General features: G+C 39.0%; 3 protein-coding genes across 7 annotated transcripts; 1 reads left to right on the top strand and 2 right to left on the bottom strand.

The window, feature by feature from the left end:
- Positions 1-1,492: 1,492 nt before the first annotated feature.
- On the bottom strand, positions 1,493-8,978 carry LOC131298228 (uncharacterized). Of its 5 annotated transcripts, XR_009190473.1 has the most exons (15): positions 8,431-8,978; positions 7,762-7,827; positions 7,627-7,675; positions 7,200-7,309; positions 5,862-5,963; positions 5,374-5,448; positions 5,191-5,294; positions 5,012-5,093; positions 3,748-3,840; positions 3,250-3,325; positions 2,837-2,849; positions 2,650-2,730; positions 2,527-2,565; positions 1,997-2,105; positions 1,831-1,877 (listed from the first exon to the last, which is right to left on the bottom strand). XR_009190473.1 is itself a non-coding variant. In XM_058323583.1 (14 exons), exons 1-14 carry the CDS (start codon positions 8,566-8,568, stop codon positions 1,780-1,782), a joined length of 1,182 nt encoding a protein of 393 aa, XP_058179566.1. In that variant the 5' UTR covers positions 8,569-8,953; the 3' UTR covers positions 1,493-1,779. The 5 variants fall into 5 exon arrangements, 3 of the variants coding, with proteins under 3 accessions (XP_058179566.1, XP_058179565.1, XP_058179567.1); XM_058323583.1 differs by lacking the exon at positions 2,527-2,565 and having other exon boundaries at positions 1,493-1,877; positions 3,250-3,314; positions 5,377-5,448; positions 8,431-8,953; XM_058323582.1 differs by lacking the exon at positions 2,527-2,565 and having other exon boundaries at positions 1,493-1,877; positions 3,250-3,314; positions 8,431-8,950.
- A 1,180-nt stretch (positions 8,979-10,158) lies between these two features.
- On the bottom strand, positions 10,159-14,089 carry LOC131298229 (uncharacterized). Its single transcript, XM_058323585.1, has 3 exons — positions 13,268-14,089; positions 11,331-11,441; positions 10,159-10,768 (listed from the first exon to the last, which is right to left on the bottom strand). Exons 1-3 carry the CDS (start codon positions 13,880-13,882, stop codon positions 10,571-10,573), a joined length of 924 nt encoding a protein of 307 aa, XP_058179568.1. The 5' UTR covers positions 13,883-14,089; the 3' UTR covers positions 10,159-10,570.
- Positions 14,090-16,482: 2,393 nt separating this feature from the next.
- LOC131298230 (phospho-2-dehydro-3-deoxyheptonate aldolase 2, chloroplastic-like) lies at positions 16,483-21,420 on the top strand. Its single transcript, XM_058323586.1, has 5 exons — positions 16,483-17,054; positions 17,712-17,989; positions 18,336-18,612; positions 19,751-19,996; positions 20,772-21,420. Exons 1-5 carry the CDS (start codon positions 16,539-16,541, stop codon positions 21,033-21,035), a joined length of 1,581 nt encoding a protein of 526 aa, XP_058179569.1. The 5' UTR covers positions 16,483-16,538; the 3' UTR covers positions 21,036-21,420.

Genomic DNA, 21,420 nt, shown 5'->3' on the forward strand with positions numbered 1-21,420 from the left:
TATATATACCCAGAAAATGGGCGAAACAAGTACACTCCCTCCTTTGTTTTTCAACAGAGGTAGAGAATCATTACTCACATTTTGTTTGTTAGAACTCCATGGAGATAGCAACACTGCAAATCCTTGTACAGAAGTGTAAATTCATGGACGTGGGACTGTGCTATGCATTGTGATGTGCACCATCTGGACCGTCCGTCTTAGTAATAAATGATTCGGATAAAAATGAAACTTTTTCGGAAAATAGTGAAAAGTTAAAATCTGAACCATCAATAACACTTTTGGACAGGTAGGATCGCACAATACCGTGTTGTGCACTAGGTGTGCAGCACGTTCCGGTACGAAAATCCATGCAACAACTTATTAACCCGTTTTCTATAATCAGATTTTAGACTGTTTGTTGGCTTTTAAGAATCCTTTAGAATTACGAAGGTAATTGATAATTATTTCAAAATTGATATTCACTCTTTTTTTATTATTCATACTCTATTTTTTGTCCTTTTAGCAAAAAAAAGAGTGTGAATATCAATTTCCTAAATATTTTTGACAAACACCCACAATAACTTTTAAGAAATTAAAATCTATTTTTAGAAAATTTTCGTGCCCTTGAAAATCCCCAAGCATGTTTATGTGGACAGTACATGTAGCAGTTTAAAAACAGTACTTTAGTAGGTAACAAATCTAATGGCGTGCATTCATTCATAGGATAACTCGTCCTTGTTTATCTCTTTATGATTTCCCACTTTTTCTACTGTTTTGTTTTGTGATTCGTTGCTCTGTTTTTTTTTAACAGAACGCAATTTGGTCAAGCAGCCAGAAATTTGGCAGTGAGAGATGGCAGAGAACCTCACAGTCTCAGTCATTCATAAATACTGTAGATAGATAGAGATAGTAATATATACATACAGATCACAGATATGTATGAGAGAGAGAGAGAGAGAGAGTAGTGACGCTGACGTTTCCATCGTAACGTCTTTTTACAGTGACGACGAAAAGGGGAGAGAAAGAAGAAAGTTTCTCTCGAGTTTTGACGCTTCTGAGATCTTTGATACTTTTTTGACATTTTTCATTAAAAATTCTGATCATGGGAATAGTATTAGGAGAAGGAAAAATAACATTGACTCAAAGCAAAAATGGAATTCATGAAGATCAGATGAGAATGTGTGCTGCTTTATTGTTAACTACCCTCCTCTGTACAGAGACGTGGGTTCGAATTTTGACAGGTGGCTTGGCCTTACTTTTGCGGATGAGTAACTAAGCTAGGAGCCTGGTCGAGGCTGCGTGCTTCAACATCTCCGGAAACACTCTCTCTCTCTCTCTCTCTCTCCACAAGCATATGTAAAATTTGCATGTCCGTGTATGCATGCGTTGACACTCTCTTATACTCTCTTATAAAGGTATGATAATCACACATTCATCATAACTTGTATACTATTTTTTATTCAATAACCATACCTCCTAGTCAATTTACGCGCATATCAACTATTTCTGATAATTAAAGTTAACGACCAGACAAATCATCCATTACCCCAATGCTATTTTATGATATTCAATGCGCTCAACATAATCCAACAAAGGCTCAAAACAATTAAGGATCATCGTCGGACCAGTTTATAAATTTCTCTTCCAAACCAAAGTACCGAAGTAGTCTTCTCAACTACTTGACAAAAAATATGGCACACTTGAAAATGAAGAACTCCAGTTCTGGTTTAAAGAGCAGCAATCATAATGCTCTTATCCATTTGGTTGCAGAACTGCTGGGAGTAGTAAGTGTAAGCCTGGTCAATTGGAATTTAGGGTTTTCGACCGATAGAAATCCTCGTCTTCAATTACTGGAGGTATGCTCCATGTGCCAAGAGAAGGTCCTGATGTCTTCCCTCCTACAAGAAGCCAAATTAGAATCGGACCCAAAGCAAAAAGAAATCTATGTCAAAAAACGCAAGTAACGAGCGAGAAGTTTTAGCTAATCTGATTCGGAAGAAACGGACTAAAGAGTTACCTTCTTTAGTGGCTTCTTCACATCTTTCCTGATAATTTGAGGAGAGATTGGGATCCAAAGCTTTTAATAAACGATCATACTTCTTTTCAGCATCACTAATGCATTTTGCCTTGTGAAGAAAATAGATAAACAATAACAGGCAAAAAGTTATTGCAATACCATTATAAAATCCAAATCAAGGCCCTCTGATGATCGAAACACCACGTTGCATGTTGGTTTATGCAAATGGATTAGAAACTGATTCATGACTTTCGTTGAATACCCTTTACGCAGTCCTATAGACAAAATGACAGTAAAATATACCGGCCAAAACAACAGATCATAATAGATAACTCCACAGTTACCATCTAGGCATATCAACCCCCGTATACCAGTATGAACAATTAGGAGATAATGACAGTTTTTGCATAACTCATAACACCAACTTCGGAGCACAACAATCAAAATGGTGACTACCAAACTAAGAACATCTAGCTAAAAGGCAAGTTCTTGGGAATTTCCAGTCAACAAAGAATTTCAAAAATCCTTACAGAGTTAAGGATATGATCACGACCTCAAGTGGGAAAACCCTAGAAATTCATAGGCAATATTAAGGCAAGGTCTGGTGAGAGCGTATATGACAATGTTCAATTAGTGAGTCCGCAAATACCCACCAGCATAGTTGGCGCTTCTGAAGCTCCATGAATTCTAACAAACATTCGCAGAACATTAAAATTATTCTCCAAAACATCATCCTACACGAAGAAGAGACAATTGTTTAAAATATTATCTATTACCATTTCAAAGAAAAAGTAAGCTGAATGCAAACTGAGAAAAATACCCCACTATTAAAGGACTCACCTCATAATCAAACCTACAGCATTAAGAGAACATCTCGTTACAGAGTACATCTGTCATACGCTTCCACACATTAAAATCATGAAAAAAAGAGAGGAGAATTAAGTCAAACACCAATATAAAAAAAAGAGGTCAATACATAATGCCCCAAAGCAGTACGTGACAACAATACATGAACATGAATGAAGACATGCGAGCACATACTGCACGTACTCCAGCAAGACAAATATCAACAAATAGGATGCTAGAAAAACGCACAGAGGCACCAAGGCAAACCATTTGCATATAGTTCTAATCCATTTCTTTGATCACACATAACGTAGCAAAAGAGAACTATTACGGGGCAAACTAATATTCCTCCACAGGAAATCCGAAGTAGAGACAACCAACTGGAAGCTGGAAAGTGAAAAACTTACAAATCATCAGACAGCTCCACAAGGAACTCTGAGACTGATAAGAATTCCATGTGCACTTCATCAACCTTTGCAACAGCTTCAAAAGGATACATTAATCTCGTGAAATACAGTACTTCCAAATGGCATGGATATTTGACACTCCTTAGACGAATAGAATCCAAAAATTAACATAAGATTGACACCAAATTAAAACAAGAATATCTGCAAAAGTTAAAATCATGTTTCCAGCATGCTACTGTGCTATCAAATGGAATGGATTACAGAAATTTAACCCTTTGCTTTATGTTTCCGTAGCTAGAAAGAGTTGAACCCACAGCATTCAACAGCAGGAAAATCTGTAATTGACTAATGGTTGATTCATGCCATCAGTATTCATAAAACAACCAAATATGCTTTTGAGTAAAGCTCCAAAAGAAAGATGATTTAACTACAACTCTGAGATCACAACATGAAAAACAACATATGTAATCTATTAACAAAGTAGACAGAGGAATATACCTTTACACTTCGTAACTGGTACAAAAGAAGATTCAGCACCCGATAATCAAATGATTTCAGATGAACCGCCCTCATCACATCTTCAACTTCAATCTGTATATCATCTTCCACCACAATCAGGAAAGCACAATATCAAAAGCACATTTGTGCAATGCGTATGGTTCTGAAAAGGAATCTTAATCTGAACAGGACTCCAGACTCCTAAAAGACAGGTTTAAAACAACTAGCTCATGCCTTCCCTAAATTAGAACTATCACAGTGATTTTGAAGAATACAACATGCCCTTGAGTTGCATAGTCAAGCTTTACTGTAACTTCAGAAAATAATACAAGGGCATGCAGATTTAACCTTGAGAAGATTTCTGCTAGCTCATTCCAAGTTCTACATGATTCTGACCATAACTCTATTTCTCTATCGAATGTCAGTGTTGGCCCAGTGGAAGGGCCCCTATGTGCCACACTCACCGCATGGATTCATCCCACTGTTACTGGCAGAAGCGTAAAACTGATATTCTTCTCTGGTCCCCCAAGTTCTTTTTAACTGCCAGTAAATCAACAGAACGGCAGCAAGTAGATTCTGTGCCTCTTGATATTGCATTTTGAGCTCCATCTTTCTTGTTTTATATTCATATCACAGTAAAGATATGACTAAGCCCAACAATTTAGTTTCCACTTTCCATCATCATCACAAACTACTACCGACAACTAATTACACCGTTTGTTCATCATTTTACTCTTCTCCTTGTTATAAGACATGCTTGAATCGTGGCAGTAGAGTTACATGTAAAGTTTTTCCTCTGTTTACGAAGTCCATACACTTCAATGAGTCTCATCTGAATTCCAAGAGTGTTAGATGATGCTCAGTGCCAATATATGATCCGAGAAGTATTCCTATCGATTGTCAACCAAGGGTTCCAGAAGTGCTGGGCATTTGTTTATTTCAATCACGTTGATAAGTTGGAATCTTATTTAACATCATCTGAAAACTGTAAAAGACTCCAACACAGACCCTGGTTCTCTATGGAAATTTATGTACCACAGCAATACGGATCTTTAAGTTTAAACTACAAAATGATGTTACACTTGAAATCATGGAAGAATGCTTTTGTTTGCTAATTTCTTAGCTCGTTAACATTTGTACCTCTAAGAGGAGATTTATTACTGATATCTCCCAAGTTCTTTCCAATGATAATTTAGAACAACATAGACATGTCCCTTTCCCTTAAAGAGAAAATTAGACATGTATTGGTGCATCACTTTCATACCTTCTTGTTGCTTGTTAACGCACCACAGAGCTTTCTTTCTAGTCTCCAGTATTCTTCTCCGCACCTAAACTCTTCTCTTATCCTGAACATACAAAGCAAAATATAAAAAACGTCCCCAATGCATAACCCACCACCAGATTCCTTATATAAAATTTCAAACGTAAGCTAAAATCTCATACCGCTCAGTGAAAAGTCCATGATGCTCAAGTAGAAGAATAAGAGGTTTTAATGGGTTGGTTTTGAACAGTTCTATGAACTTAATAACCCGGCTCTGATTAGCTCCCTGCATCCAGTCGAATCAGGGGGACAAGTAAGAGTTGATGAACCACATTGGAACTTGTGCACAGAAGTTTCAGGATTACCACATGAAACCCTTGTTCTAAACCTTTAACTCCTTCGGTTGGTAATTTGACTAGTTTCTCATTTAACCGATCCAACTGCATCACCAAAACCATCAGAATATTGAGTGCTAGGAACCAGAAATAGATCTAACACCACACGGTCCATGATATCATATTCCCTGAAAGTTGCAACACTCAAATCACAATTGCATAGACTCAGAAGCATGATTACATAGTTCTTTTGATTGCTCAAGGAATGGATCCTTCTTCTACTCGAGGTTAGCAAAGAAAGAATGGTGGAGAAATATAGTCTGGCCATGACAATTTCATTATGTAAAAGGCAACACATCCTAAAATATGGAAGCACAGATATGGAATGCCGCAACATCGATTGACAAACCAAAGCCTGCAAGGTTTTTGTTTTGGAGACTCCAACAGACTTCAAAAAATTTAATCAATCAAGGTAGGAACAAGATAGCATAAAATGATAGTCTTGAAGAGATTGTCACCTGATAAATGTAGCTTTCTGTGAATGAGAGCATTGGTAAATATCTAAAGATTGATTGTGGTTTATTAACATCCATGTCGTGGAACATAAAATATGATCTGCACTGTTGACAATCACTAAAAGTTAGAGAGAAGCATTGGAATCTAAAGGATTTAGGATAAGTAGGAGTAAAACTGAGTATATGCACTATAAGTTTAGCAATCATAGAAGTCAAGGGAAGATTCAGGATCGGGAGATACTAAAAAGTGAGCATTTTAGGTATTTAAGTTCAATTTTTAGCAAGGATGGAGAGATTACGGACGATGTAACTCATAGGATCCAAGTTGGGTGGCTCAAGTGGAGAGCCGCTTTTGGTGTATTATGTGATCAAAGGATACCTAACAAATTAAAAGGGAAATTTTACAGAACTGCTATCCGACCAGCGATGTTATACGGGATAGAATGTTGGCCTATCAAGAAGCAACAAGTGAGTAAGATGAGTGTAGCTGAAATGAGGATGTTGAGGAGGATGTGTGGTAAGACTAGGAGTGATAAAATTAGATACGAAACTATTCATGAGACGGTAGGAGTTGTACCTATAAATGATAAGTTGAGAGAAACTAGATTAAGGTGGTTTGGACATATTTACCGTAGACCTGCAGACGCAGTAGTCAAGAAGAGTGACATGACATGATAGTAGTGGATAGTCAGGCAAGGGGAAGAGGAAGACCTAAACTAACTTTGGATACCGTGATACGGAAGGACTTGGGGTTACTAGATCTAAGTGAAGAGGTAGCCCTAGGGCCTAGACAGAGCTCAATAGAAAAATAGGATTCATGTAGCCGACCCCATTTGATTGGGACACAAGCTCGGTTTTGTTTGGTTTGGTTAAATGGTGTTGCTTTGGAAATGCATAAAGGAACAAAGACAAGTGCAGTTAGATGTTTGGAAAATGATGATGACAAACTTCTTTGGAAGAATGTTTGATTAATCACCACAATTTCACACGGGGCAGATATGCCTATAGAAGTTTCAGTTGATCAAAGATTCAAAGAACTGCTTTCACGTGAGATTTCTCTAACAAATGCCTGTACATTAGCTAACTGATGATATCAACTAGAACAAATTCCATAACAAGTGAACCTGTCTGATTAGGTGACTCTGAACATAAATACCGCCAACTATCACTCTTCAAGTATAAAGTAATTTTCCCAGTAATTCACAAAGGAACACTAAAAAATGCAAGAGTGTGGCAATATGTTAGGCCACAAACGTAATGATCAGTGTATTACCCTTTCTTCTAAGATTCACTATTCAATCAAATAGTGACATCTGTCTGTAAATGAGAAGTATTGCTTACGAAATCTTCTAGTGTAGAGTTTGCATCTTGCATTGCTCCCAGCCCAACCATAGCCATGTCTTCATAATCAGTCTGCAATGCACCAAAATCCGATTTGTTCTCACAATTTCCTGAAAGAAAGTGTTGATACGTGTACATTAGTGAGTAGAGAAATGCATTTGAAATAACGTCTTCTCACTTGCCAGGGTAGCTCAATGGTTTAAGAGCATCTCCAGTGACTGCGTATCTATCGTGTTATTTTATTTTTAGCACAACGAAGTGCCCCTTGCATGCATACATACCAACAAGCAAAAGGATAGGTAGATAAAAGTTCACCACAGACAACCTGAAGCAAGATGTCCAAAAGATGAATTACATGATGATGGCTACCTTAACAATGCCTTTAATCACTCAATCCAAAGGGGCTGTAATATAAACATAAAGTTACCTTCCTCATTAAGGCAGGGCATAGCTTCTTCAGCAAACACAGCCGATATCTGCCAAGCAAACAAACCACATAAGCTACACTTTCCTTTATCTGATTCCTAGAGAAATAATTTCAAAACAAAAAAGTCATGCTTACTTTGGGCAAGTTCGCGTATATCAATTGGCACTTCTTCTCCACATCAAGTCCACCACATGGTTGTATCTTCAACATTTCATATCAAAACAGAAAGAATCAGCTAGGTTAACTGAAATGGAGTTCCAAGATAGAAGAGATTTTACTCCCAAAACACCCATACAAAGATAGAAAATGGGTAAGAGCCTCAGTGCATTTCAGTCGTCCTTCTAAATTTTAGTTGGACTCAGATTCACGTCAAATATTTTGAATCAATCATTCGTCTAAAACGTACACAATTATGATCAAAAGGAAAAAAAATTATTAGAGGGAAAAAGTTCAAAACTTTGATTTTCCGTTTTTCAAAACTTCAAACAACTTTGCTCTATATTTTTATTTTCTTTCAATTTCTATAATGACGAATAATTATTTCCAAAAAATTAACAAAAAGCTGAAATAATCCACTAAATAGCAATTATACCAAATAGTTGATAGAACAATTAATTTCGTCTAAACCCACCCTAACTAGAAGTCTAGAACGGATAAAGAGCTAATTCCCCGATTCTTCATTAAAGTTACTCTAAGCTTTTGTCGTCTTGTTTAAACACGTTTTTCAAAATCCCATTTTCATATATTTGAAAAAAACTGAACGGATAAAGCATTAAGTTGTGTTGAAAGACGAGTGATTCGTACCAAAAGGAGGATGAAATTGGAGAGGAAGCGATCGGAGTCGGGATCGTTGCTGCTGTTGTTAGAACAAGACATAAACCCTTCCGATTGCATCAGTAGTATAGTCCTCTGTACTTCTTCGAGCTTTCTAAGTCCTTCCATTTCTACGCAGCTTGTTGAACGTATACGCCCAAGAGTATTTTTACCACAACACTTCGATGCACACCTTTCAGAGAGAGAGAGGGAGAGATTATTAATGCATCTCTGTTTTACCGGAGAGAGAGAGAGAGAACGAGCGAGCGAGCGAGAGATGGCCCAGTCCAATCAACCAATGGCCAGCCCGTAAGATTTTTGGGCTTATTAGGCAGTGACATTCAAATACAAGTCCGACCCTGGGCCAGGATTTCCTTGAAGGTCTGCCATCGTCGACAAATATTCAAGCAACGTAAGTACAAGGAAAACGCGCTTGAATGATATTACTCATGAATCACTGGAAATCACATCGCTCGGAATTGAATATTCATTCCTGATTCTCAATTGTTGTCGTCCAAACTGAGCCTTGCGATAATATACAAACACAAAAATTATAAGTACGCATTCAAGTGAACAAACACATAATTTATATGCTTTAAAGGGGTCTGATTGTTGGGGTATTCCTCTTGCTTACTTTTATAGTGTATATATTCTGTAGCTTTATTTACTTGTGTTTTAAGGTTCTTGAATTATTGTACTGGGTTCTAGTTATCTGTGAAGTTTAATCTTTCCAATTAAAAAAGAAAAGAAAAGAAAAGAAAAGAAAAGAGGATCTTTCGCACCTGCTGCTTTTACTTCCCCTTGTCACCTCCTACTGGCTACTGATTGATTAGCACCAATTTAAGGAAAATCAAAATCTAAACAGACTGTAAGCATACAAACACATCCACACCACATATCAAGTAAAAGACCACTAATGCACGCAACACCTACTACTATAGGGCGTGTTTGATTGTAGATTTTGTTTTGGGGGGATTCGTAATGACGTGGGATTAGAATTGGGATTGAGAATGAGGTGAGATTATTAATGAGGGGATGAATCATTTATTCATGTTTGTTTTGCACAGGATTCGATTGTAGGATTGTAAATAACATGTTTGTTTTGGCTAGGATTAGAATTGTAATTGAGATTGATGTGAATTTTTACACTGATTTTGCTCAACCCCATGGGGATGGGATTCGTAGTAACACCCCCTATGGTATTGCTAATACCCCATTTTGGGGGGATTAACAATCCCATGGGATAACTAGTCCCATCCACAAAAACCTTACCAAACAAGATATTAGGAGCCCCATAGGATTATTAATCTAATCCCCCCTCCCAAACCTCCTATCAAACACGCCCATAGAGTCTGAAATATGGAGGTATATAGCCTTACCCGCAAGGTTGGGCTGTTTTATAGTGGCTCACAAAGAATTCGTACCTGTTGAAACTTACAGACTCTGTGATGCAATCACAATTCTGAAAATAAGTGTCCATGATGCAAGCACGATTTGAAAGTTAAGAGTCCTCGAAGCGCATCCCTTAATAGAGAGGGAAGAAAAGCTAGATTTGCAGGTAGACACATGATTGCGTGTACAATGCTTGATCAGCTCTATCCCTTCATCATTGACAGGTATTAGTCCTTTTGTGCCAAAAAAAAAAAGGGTATTAGTCCATGATGCCACTGCAAGGCTCATTGACCTTCCAATTAGTTCCCTGCTTTGTAGTCCTAAAAATGCTGCACAAACTCACACTCTCATTGCATCAAATTCACCACTGCCAAATCCTCTGCAGTACAACTAATGTAGAAGTACCACAAACCGACAATTACAAACAACAATGGCATTCTTATTGGTACAATTCTCAGCAATAGCCAGAGACAACAAAAAGCTTTTGAAATTCTCTCTTCCCTTTCTTTTCGTTTCGCTGTCTTACACTCGCCCCAATAATAAGGAAAACTTCAGAGACTCAAAAGAAGTATTGATCCGTCTGGGGTGATGATTCCAACAATATGGCTGAGATGCAAACGCCTCAGATGAAACAAGATCAACTATTCTTCCTTCAGCAGCTAAGAAGATGATTAAACAGCATTTGGATTCCCTACAACAAAATCATATGCTGATGCTTTTTCCTTATTTTTTGATCTGGCTATGCTGCTTCTTTGTTGGTTTCTTTTTGTGAAGCCAAAGCTTGGATTTGGGGGGTTCCCGTCTGTTTCACCACCTTCTCAGCTGAATGACGTTTTTCAACTGCTTCCGTCTTTTGAACAGGTACCTGCTTTTTGTCAAATAGATTTCCACTCTTCGCAATTGCAAGAATCAGATCAAGCTGCTTTTGCTGCTGCTCCTACAGAAAATACTCGAGAACAAACAAATTTGAAGTCAGGTCCATTTTTTTTTCCGATTAAGTAAATAATTATATTAGAAAGAAGCCATTAAGGGAATGCCGCCCATATACAAAAAAAGGCCATAGAACAAAAGGGCCCTATTCACCACCATTTGAAATGAAAAGCTCAAACCAATTCAAAAATTGATCAAGAGAGGGATAACATTCTCCCTTGTCCCAACTATACAATTACAAACTACAAACTACGAAGTCAGGTCATAATAGAAGCATCTATTTCTCTTTCTTTTCTTAATTCAAACAAATGTCTTCCTGTGTATTAAACGCCCACTCATATTCTGGTGACTGACATAGTGCTCAATCCAAACTGTTGAAACCTTCCAATAATTTCTGGCAATGCAAGTTGGCATAGCTTAGTCTGACACTGGTGCCTCTATCATGAACCTCTAATAGGAAATTCTTTGCAACTTAACAGTGCTAACTGCTAAGAAAATATAATTTTGCTCCTACAATAAACGAATGAACTGAAGTGAACAGCTAACGAAAATCATGGTGTCAGATTTACCTGCATTGCAAGCAGCACCGTTTGAATTTCAGAAAGCTCCTTTTCCAGAATGTCTTCTTGCACCGCTAATGCTCGAGTGGCCTCTGAATTCTTTTGAGCCAAAGCTGCAGCCTTTAGAAGGGAAAAATTTTAGAAGCTACAGAAAACAAGAGACTTGCACATAAGGTACTAACTAATAGAACTTCTTCCCGAAGTCAGCGCACCTAAATAATCATGCACAGTGACTGATCCCAATTGTTATGTAAAAAGCAATGAGAATCCAACTCCATTTTCTCGACCTGCTAAAAGTTCCATTTCCTTTTATCATGGGAGCTTCAATGCAGTCTAACCATACTCATGTCATTTCCAACAAGTACCTTTAACCCACAAGTCACATCATCTCAAGTCCAAGTCTTCCATGTAACATATAGGTCCTCTTACTCATCATTCTTGTTTGATCACCTAATGGAGCAATATCTAAGGTCTCTTTTTCTTTCTTGACAAGTATATCTAATGTCCCTTTTTTTCTTTTTTGATAAGTAGATATAACGTGCCTTTAGGAACTGTTCCTTCAATTCTTGGTTTCCGGATTCAATAAGCCAACTTAGAACATGGTTTATCTTCACGCCTGAATGTCCAACATTTGGAAGTTATTGTCAATCCATATACATGGTTGTGTATCTTTTCCTATTTTCATTTTTGTTTTTAGTCCACTATATTCATAAGTAAGTCATATACTTATTTTTGTTGAGAGGGGGCTAATAAACCTGGGAAGGCCATTTGATGAAACATGTTCAACTTACAATACCAATTACCACCCCTCCCTGAGCTGTAGCCATCTAGCTCACTTGCAGTCATCTCAATCGGTCACGAGTGCTGGTCTCACCCGCAGGGCTTCATACCTTGAACTTAGTGATACCAAAGTGTGACCTTAATTCCAATAAGGTCACATAATGAGCTGGGCTCCATACGCTAAAACGCCCGTATGTACTTTCTAGTCTATTTCCTTGGGCATTGCGTCAACAACGTGCATTAGAACCAATGTGTTGGTGACTTCATGACCCTTTGGCTCAAACCCTGAGATTGTAACAGTCGATTTTGCTTTCTTGATTGGTTCCGGCTCAATTTTAACCCAAGCCCCTCAGACCCAGACAATCCTAGGGGTATTAGCTGCATTACACCAAAGGCACTAACCCATATGAACAATCTAAACCAATCAATTCCAAAACGTACGAGTCAAAACTGCAAACATATTGGGTCGCAAAATATTATGAATCTCATGAAAATTCCATCTCATAATCCCCGGAAAATCTATGAAGTGAGGTTGTAACTTCATTGCAGTCAATGAGGGCAAGGAGAAGGATAGAGAATCCTAACCAGTATGAAGACCAGGCAAGGACAAGGACATCATATGGATGATGAATGCAAACAAGCGTAGGCTAGCGCTCCCAATTTCTCAAACAACTGAGCAAGGAATTACACAACCCAAACACGAAGACCCAAGAACTCAATTTTGACAAATTTCCACTAAGGTGGCCTTCAATTACCAATACCAATGGGTGGAATAACTGGAATGTGTTGCCAAATGCCAAACGGACATGTAGAGTCCGCTCAAAAGCTTGCGATTGGCATTGGAGGCCCATTCTGGCATGCATGGTTCTTAATCACAGTAAAGGGGTTTCGGGAGGGAAATCATCACGTAACCCTCGTGAATTCAGAAGCTGGACCAAAGAGTAGTTTTTTGATTTTATGATAATCCAATCCCAGGAATTACACTTCCAAAGTTTTACTGTTCCAATGCAATTTCTAATCCCTGCAGCCAAATACAGAATTAATTTCCCAACACTCAGAGTTCTTAATCAATGTTGATGTTTTTCATCTCTTATTGTTCCTTTTTACAACATAATGCAAAGAAAAACAACAATAGAATGACTGAACAATGGAAAAGACAACAATACCTCAGCAATAGGGTCTTTCAAAGCCCTCCTTGTAACCCTAAATCGAATCCCCAACTTCTCAAGCTGCCTCGACAAAACCCTAATGATAGTAGCAGAACTCCTAAGATCCTCCTCCAATTTCTCAATCCTCCCAACAAAATCCACACCAGAACCCCCCTCCACCTTCGCCACGCCCGCGCACACCCTCCTCCACTGCCGCCTCCGTATCGACGCGCCAATCGCCACCGCACCCGCCAACAGCACAAATTGCCACACTAAAACCCTATTCCCTAACCACTCGAAAATCAGTTTTTTCGAGCTCGAAACCACAACATACCCAACCGAAATCACGGCCGACGAAGCCAGGCATAGAATCTCAACAATTGAGAGAAAAGAATCGAGATTTATAACATTATCAGCACCGTCTGATTTCTGTACTGTTATATCCGATTGGAAAGCTCTGACAGGCCAATGGAGGGTATTACTGGTATTACTCCAAGAAAGGGAATTTCTAGGGTTCGGTGATTTGGGTTTTAGGGCACAGAAATGCAGAGGGTTTGAGAAGTGTTTTGGGGGTAATGAGAGGGGGTAATTTGGGGATTTGAGAGAGATGAAGTGGGAATAAAGGCGGGACATTGTCAAATTGGAAAATTGAAAGTGGTTTTAATCAGTGGGTTAGGGTTTTGATTTGAATGCGCAGTGTTGAAGACATGGTTCTAAGGGTTCTTTGTTTCTCAGGAGAGGGACGGTCAACTGGGTTTGTTCTGAGCAGTTAGGAGAGAGAGAGAGAGATACGATACTTCCAAGGGATACTTCAACCGTTCAACGGTATATCCTGTGCATGTTAGGCTCAGTTCCGAAAATCTTCTTAAATAAAAAATAAGTATTTATTTTGTCATTTTTCATTTAAAAATAAGAAGGGTCATTTCACAAAACTCAAATAAAAAATTCCTTTCACATTTTCAAACTCAAAAATAATGTAAATGAAAAATACCGTATTAAAGATTTCAATGAGATCTATCAAATAAGATCCATAGTAGTAGGAAAATTATTTGCGTAAACACATGATCTCAATGGGCGCCGGCGGAGGGAAATCGTACTGGCGGCCGCACCGGGCCGTCTCGGGTCACCGGACGGCCGATCCGAGCAGTCCAAAAATTCTAAAAAAAACAAACAAGGGGGCTAACGCGGGAATCAACGGCATCCGAGGTGTGTAGGGTGCTTGATCCGAGCATCCCTTTTTCGTGTATATATGATCAAGCACCCTACACGGAAAAAGGGTGCTCGGATCAAATATCCTACACACCTTGGATGTCGTTAATTCCCGCGAAGGGCCCCCTCGATTTTTTTTTTTAGAATTTTTGGACGGCTCGGATTGGCCGTCCGATGGCCGGAGATGGCCTGGCGCGGCCGTCGGTATGATTTCCCTTCCCGGCGCCCATTGGTACCTATGTAAATTCTGAAAAAATAAGTACCACCTTCTTATTTTTTTGGAACAATCCTTATTATTGAACAAAAAATAAGTTCTTATTTGTTTTCTGGAACGGGTTCTTAGTCTTTGCCATTAGGATGAGCCGAGGCCCATTAAAGGTTGTGTTGAGTACTTTGGGCTCCACTGCTACCGGAGGCCATCCGGCCCACTGGTAGAAGCCAGCCTTTTCCTCGAATAGGTTCAAGTTTTGTCCGCATCAACCCACGATTTTGTGGCGCTGATAAACAAACCAAGCACTCGAGTTTGAGTACATGTTCGTTCGTCAAAATATCATTCAAGATTGGTTGATTCGGCTCATTGCACAAGTATATCAACCTTTAACATTTTCTTAAGACTCGTTTGCCTTTTCAATCAAGCTCGGACGAATCACTACTCGGCTAGTTCAACTTATGATGTATAAAAAAATTTAAACAACTCGAGATTGAGGTTATGTTTGGCTCAATTAGAGCTCGTTTGAGATCGAATTTTTAGTAAACGAATTAATCTTGAATATTTTCTTGAAGCTCCTTACAATTTTAAACCAAACTTCAACAATCAATTGCCTGGCTCATTCAACTTGTTTATCAACGGTATCTACCCTCTGTGCCCGCATAAAATAACCACCTCCCTCACGGTAACTGTTTTTTTTTTTGCTGAGATTCATTTAAAAGGATATTATTGCAGGTGCATTTATTGCGGCAAATATATCCAAAGATGATAAGGAAAACAATGAAATGAAGTTTCCCAAAAAATTGCCACGTGATATGTTGGTTGTTTAGTTTGTAAAATTATACAATAGTTCGGGAAAAATTGCCATTTGTTACTCCGAATTATTTTATAACCACACATTCTTGTAGGGTTTACCATTAAATGTGTAGATCCCACAGAAACGTGCGGTTGTAAAGTGGTTCAGAGTATCATGTGGCAGCACTCTCAGATTATTGAATAATTACTCCAACCAAAAGCCAGCGAGAGCAATTTTGTTTACCCTCGTGAGAGTATGCTCATTCCGTGTTTCACTACCATAATCAGAACCGTTCATGTTGTCTAAATTCATTTGTTAGGAGACTATGCAAAAATTTATCTTAATAGGAGATTGGTAAGTGTTTGATCTAAAACTTCAATTTTTCGGTCAAGAATTTTAAAGAAAATAAATAAATTCATAGATGAAGAAGCACTTATCGATATTTGATTCAGCTGAGTTTTTTAGAAAATGAATTTGGATAAACTAAACGGCTTCGATTATAAAAGTGAGATACGGAATGAGTATACTTTCACCGAAAATGAACAAAGGGGTGAATTTTTGCAAAGCAATTTGCAACCTCACCACCGTCAACCATATGGAAAGTGCCAGACACGGTGGCGCGAGCGCCAGCAGTAACGGTTGGTAGGTGAGACGGAAAAAGAAAATGCATGTTTTTGTGTCCCAAACTAACCCCTGCGGCATAATATCCAACTCTCACTCTCTCACTCTCTCTCTATGCATGAAGCACGTTCTTTTTTCCTCAATCATTGTTCCCATTTGATAGGAGTAACTCTTCTCCTCCCCTGTCTCCCTCACTCTCTTTCATGCACACAAAAAAAAACCAATAATGGCTCTATCAAACACCACATCACTCGCCCACAATAATACAATTGTGTTCATAACCGTTAGATGCATATAACCTCACATACAATGAACCATCCCGTTTATAGTTGTGTACGAAGTTGTGTTTCACTGTTTCGAAATTTCGTTACTGGCCAATTTGCTTATATAAAGAAACCCATCTAATAACTCTTCTCCTCACCCAGACCCTCTCTCTCTCTCTCTCAAAACCAACAATGGCTCTATCAAACACCACATCACTCTCTCCCAAACCCCTCCTACAATCCCAACCACCCTTCCCTTCTTCCCAAACCCACCACCCCACTTTCTGTCTCCTCCCCAAAAAATCCCGCCACCCCATCTCCGCAGTCCACGCCGACCAGCCATCCAAAACCCCTGTCGCCACCACCCCAATTCCATCTCCGCCGTCCATGGCGACGCCAGGGCGGTGGAGCCCAGACAGCTGGAAATCGAAGAAGGCCTTGCAACTTCCAGAGTACCCAAATGAAGATGATCTTGAAACGGTGCTCAAAACCATCGAGTCGTTTCCTCCCATTGTGTTCGCCGGAGAGGCGAGGACGTTGGAGGAGCGGCTGGCGGAGGCGGCGATGGGGAAAGCTTTTCTTTTGCAAGGAGGTGATTGCGCTGAGAGTTTCAAGGAGTTTAGTGCTAATAACATAAGGGATACTTTCAGGGTTTTGCTTCAGATGGGGGTTGTTCTTATGTTTGGTGGCCAAGTGCCTGTGATCAAGGTGATAAACTTCAAGTCTCATTGTGCTTATTAAGTTATTGTTGTTTTATTTATGTAGTGCAACTCAATTATTTTGAACTAGAGGCCAGGGCCGCGTGTGCAAGTCGGATTTTGTCAAAATTTGCACAATAGCTTCCCGTTTAATGTTTGATCGATTTTTCACAAGTTTTAATTGTCCAAATCTGACTTGCGCAGGAATCGTGTGTGCCCCGACCTCTAGTGTTGTCCATTAGTAGTCAACATACTCACTGAAGCATTTTATCGAACTTGTCAAAGACAATCCACAAATCAAACAGAGGACCGATAAATGGAATTAAGTGATTTTGGTGAGGGTAGTATTGGATTATTCAAAAGTCCACACAGCCTCAAAATTGGGTGACACCAAAGAATGCTCTCTCTTTATATATTAGAATAGATGATGTGCACGTGTAAACTTTATATCTAATCCAAAACCAATAGGAAATAAGTGGAGAGATCCCTCATGTTATAATGTGATCTACCATTGTGGAACAATTCTCTAACACCCGTCACGTGCATCCACATTAAGTTCTGACATGTATCTAACACCAAAGATTACAGGCGTGATATGTTAATAATCAGAATAATTATATTTTGGAACTGATTTAATTGATTTGGTATCCTGGAATTTGCAATGTAGGTGGGCAGAATGGCTGGTCAATTTGCAAAACCAAGATCTACACCATATGAGGAGATAAATGGTGTGAAGTTGGCAAGTTACAAAGGGGACAACATAAATGGTGATGCTTTCAATGAGAAGTCGAGAACTCCAGATCCAGAGAGGATGATAAGGGCTTATTGCCAATCTGCCGCGACCCTAAACCTTCTTAGAGCTTTTGCAACCGGAGGGTATGCTGCAATGCAGAGGGTTACCCACTGGAATCTTGACTTTGCACAGAATAGCGAGCAAGGAGATAGGTATATACCTTTTCTGAGCTTTCATGATGTGGCCACATTTCAATTTGACAATGTAGCAAAATTTTACTCTCGCATTTCCCTGCCCATGTTCAAGAACTTCCTAGGCGTTCTTTCCGTTGGATTATTTGGAATATTTACTCGTCTCATTTGATTTTGTCTTATCAATTCTAAACCATTTTGATTTCTTTGATTATTGTTTGTTCTTTTACCTGTAAAGGCTGTAATGGTTGGAATATTTTTTTGTTGGCTTATGCGGTCATTCAATCTCATATTAAGCTAGATGGAGCTTCAATTTAAGTCTTTTCCCATTTTCCGACCAATCTTACATTTTTTTATGGTTTAACAGGTATCAGGAACTAGCTCACAGGGTTGATGAGGCCTTAGGATTCATGGCTGCAGCAGGACTCACAGTTGAGCACCCTATCATGACCACAACTGAGTTCTGGACATCTCATGAATGCTTGCTTTTACCTTATGAACAAGCACTTACCAGACAGGATTCGACTTCTGGCCTTTTCTATGATTGCTCTGCTCACTTCATATGGGTTGGGGAGCGTACCCGACAGTTGGACGGTGCCCATGTCGAGTTTCTACGAGGAGTTGCCAATCCCCTTGGCATCAAGGTATGTGCAATGAGTCACTCTATCTTTTAGTTTTTGCGTCACCCATCGGTGATATAGGCTTGTATACTTAGTTTATTTTGTTCAATCAATCTATGACTTCATAGGAGAACTTTAGTAGATACGGCATCAATATATGCAACCGCTCAAATTAGTGTGTAAAGTATTGGCAAGCTGTTCATGTATGAGATTTGGACAATCTTTAAGATTCTGGATTGTCCCTATCACCAAGATGTGGTGACATGCATTTTTTCTCCTTTCTGGTTAATGTCTAATAAACCTCAAACTTTGAAACTCTTCAGCCACTGGAAGCAGAAATGCCTAAACCAAAGGAGATAGACAGGACAGGAAGACGGTCATATCTGTTTCATGCTCACAATTAGGTGTAGGTGATAGTGAATGGGTTGGACCAAAGATCTTTACCAGTAATTGTTTAGAAGCCACATACTGTTCGTGATATTCCTGACCTGTGAAACCTCACAAATATTCATTAGTAGAATAGATCAAAAAATAGATATTTTCTATTTAAATCTTATCAGGTTTTACTGGTTTCCATTTTGCAAATGTAGTAAGAGGTCAACAGATGAATTAAGCAAGGTTGTTCTTTTTGCCAATAGACAAAACAGGTTGGGTCGTTCCATGTGCCTGCGCATGTGCCCCGTCTACGTCAGTCCCTCATTCACTAGAAAATTGTCCAGTACTTGTTACCCCGTCTACGTCAGTCCCTCATTCACTAGAAAATAGTCCAGTACTTGTTACCTGTGTGTTCCACTAAGGGCCCCTTTAGGTAACTTGCTTATGGGTTATTGCTGCCTATATCTGATGACAAAAATTCCAGAATAAACAAAAAGTTATGGCTACCAATTGCTTGTTGTAGTTGTTGTCTTGCATTAACCGTCAACAAGCACTCCGGTAGCTTCGAAACAAGCAAGGTATACCAAACGATCAAGCCCTGAATGTGCTAATCCTAGCTTTGAGTTGATTATTGTTAATGGCAGTTGCTTTCTTTTGAGTACTTATCGCACTTAATTCATCTACAAAACATTTTGCTTTTCTCTTTACTATGCTAAGTGCATGTTGGGTGGTATCTTATACCTCTAGTGGCTGGTATGTGGTGGCTAAAGTATATGTAATGATGCAGGTGAGCGATAAGATGGATCCCAATCAGCTAGTTAATCTCATTGACATCCTAAATCCCGTTAACAAGCCAGGAAGAATAACTATAATTGCAAGAATGGGTGCTGAGAACATGCGAATCAAGCTGCCGCATCTGATTAGGGCTGTTCGTAGTGCGGGACATATTGTGACTTGGGTTTGTGATCCAATGCATGGAAACACTATAAAGGCACCTTGTGGACTCAAAACACGGCCTTTTGATGCAATCTTGGTACAATTCTGTCACCCATGTTTTTTTTTTTTTTTATCAACTTCCTTGATTTGCTTTAACCTAACAATATCCTGCCTCGTTGCAATTTTAATTCATCCAGCAACCATGTGAAACGAAAATTTTCATTTATGATACATATGTGATGGGATCAACTATTGTTGGAAGGTAAATGGAATCACTAAGAAAGAAATTAAACTATATCCCAAGGTAGGATAGAGTCCTTAATATTTAATACGAATTGAATTTTGAAGTGATGCACATATAGGTAAAAGACGGAGAATTGCAATGAAATGATGTTGAAAACTATTTCTTGGGCAAAATGGGTGATTTTTTTTTTTTTTTTTTGATAGGTAAAATGGGTGAAGTTTGTTTTCATGTGGTTCAAAATCTCTTACTTATTTGGACTGAATTCTCCAACCAACATGTTTAGGCAGGGGAACAAGCTTAGTTAGGACCAAAAATTGACATTTCAGATGACGGTAAAAAGTTGAATCATTGAATAAGTGGTCAGACATTGGCCTTTGAGATGCCAATTCAATCGTGTGCACTGCTCGCATAGTTCTGGTAAATGGCGCATGTATTTCACATTGGCTGAAATTTGTTTGAAAGTAAAAATCAAGATCTCTGTGAGTAAGAAACTGTTCAAAATCAGACGAGTACATCATTTGGGTAGTTGGTGGTCCGTTAGGATGTAGAAGTTAAGGAGTTTCTCGTCCTCATTCATGCATGAGTTCAAATCTTTAAAGCATCGTCTTTGTACTACCTATATTGGCAGGCTGAGGTTAGAGCCTTCTTTGATGTGCACGAGCAAGAAGGGAGCCACCCCGGAGGTATTCATCTTGAGATGACAGGGCAGAATGTGACAGAATGCATTGGTGGCTCCCGAACTGTGACTTTTGACGATCTCAGCTCACGCTATCATACCCATTGCGACCCAAGGCTCAATGCTTCTCAATCTCTTGAGCTGGCTTTTATTATTGCCGAGCGGCTAAGAAAAAGGAGGATTGGAACTCAACACAAGCTTTCTTTGAGTCTTTAGATGTATTCGCAAGTCCTTCAATTTCTCTAGTTTGTGCCTTAAATTCAAGCCATCCACCAGAGCTTCCTTTGCGGGTACCAGGTTCCAGGGTACTGCATGAATACGGATTGCTTTTTATTGGGCGAAGGAAACTCTGGCGAAAACCCCCAATTTCGACTTTGAAGCCGTGTGAAGCTGTTAATGGTAAGTTATTCTTTAGTGTTCAGGTTATCTTTTGAGCATGGAGCGGATGTGCCCTACCATGATTTGAATCCTTAATATTGTAGTGTATGACTGTAAGCTGCAAATAGCTGGACAATATGGATTGCCTTGTAATAATGTTCTATTGGTTTTGTGGATTGGAAGTTAATATTTATGAACCTAAGTATGCATGTCATTCAAGATA

The sequence above is a fragment of the Rhododendron vialii genome, chromosome 8a (genome assembly GCF_030253575.1).
Source record: "Rhododendron vialii isolate Sample 1 chromosome 8a, ASM3025357v1".
Classification (NCBI taxonomy): domain Eukaryota; kingdom Viridiplantae; phylum Streptophyta; class Magnoliopsida; order Ericales; family Ericaceae; genus Rhododendron; species Rhododendron vialii.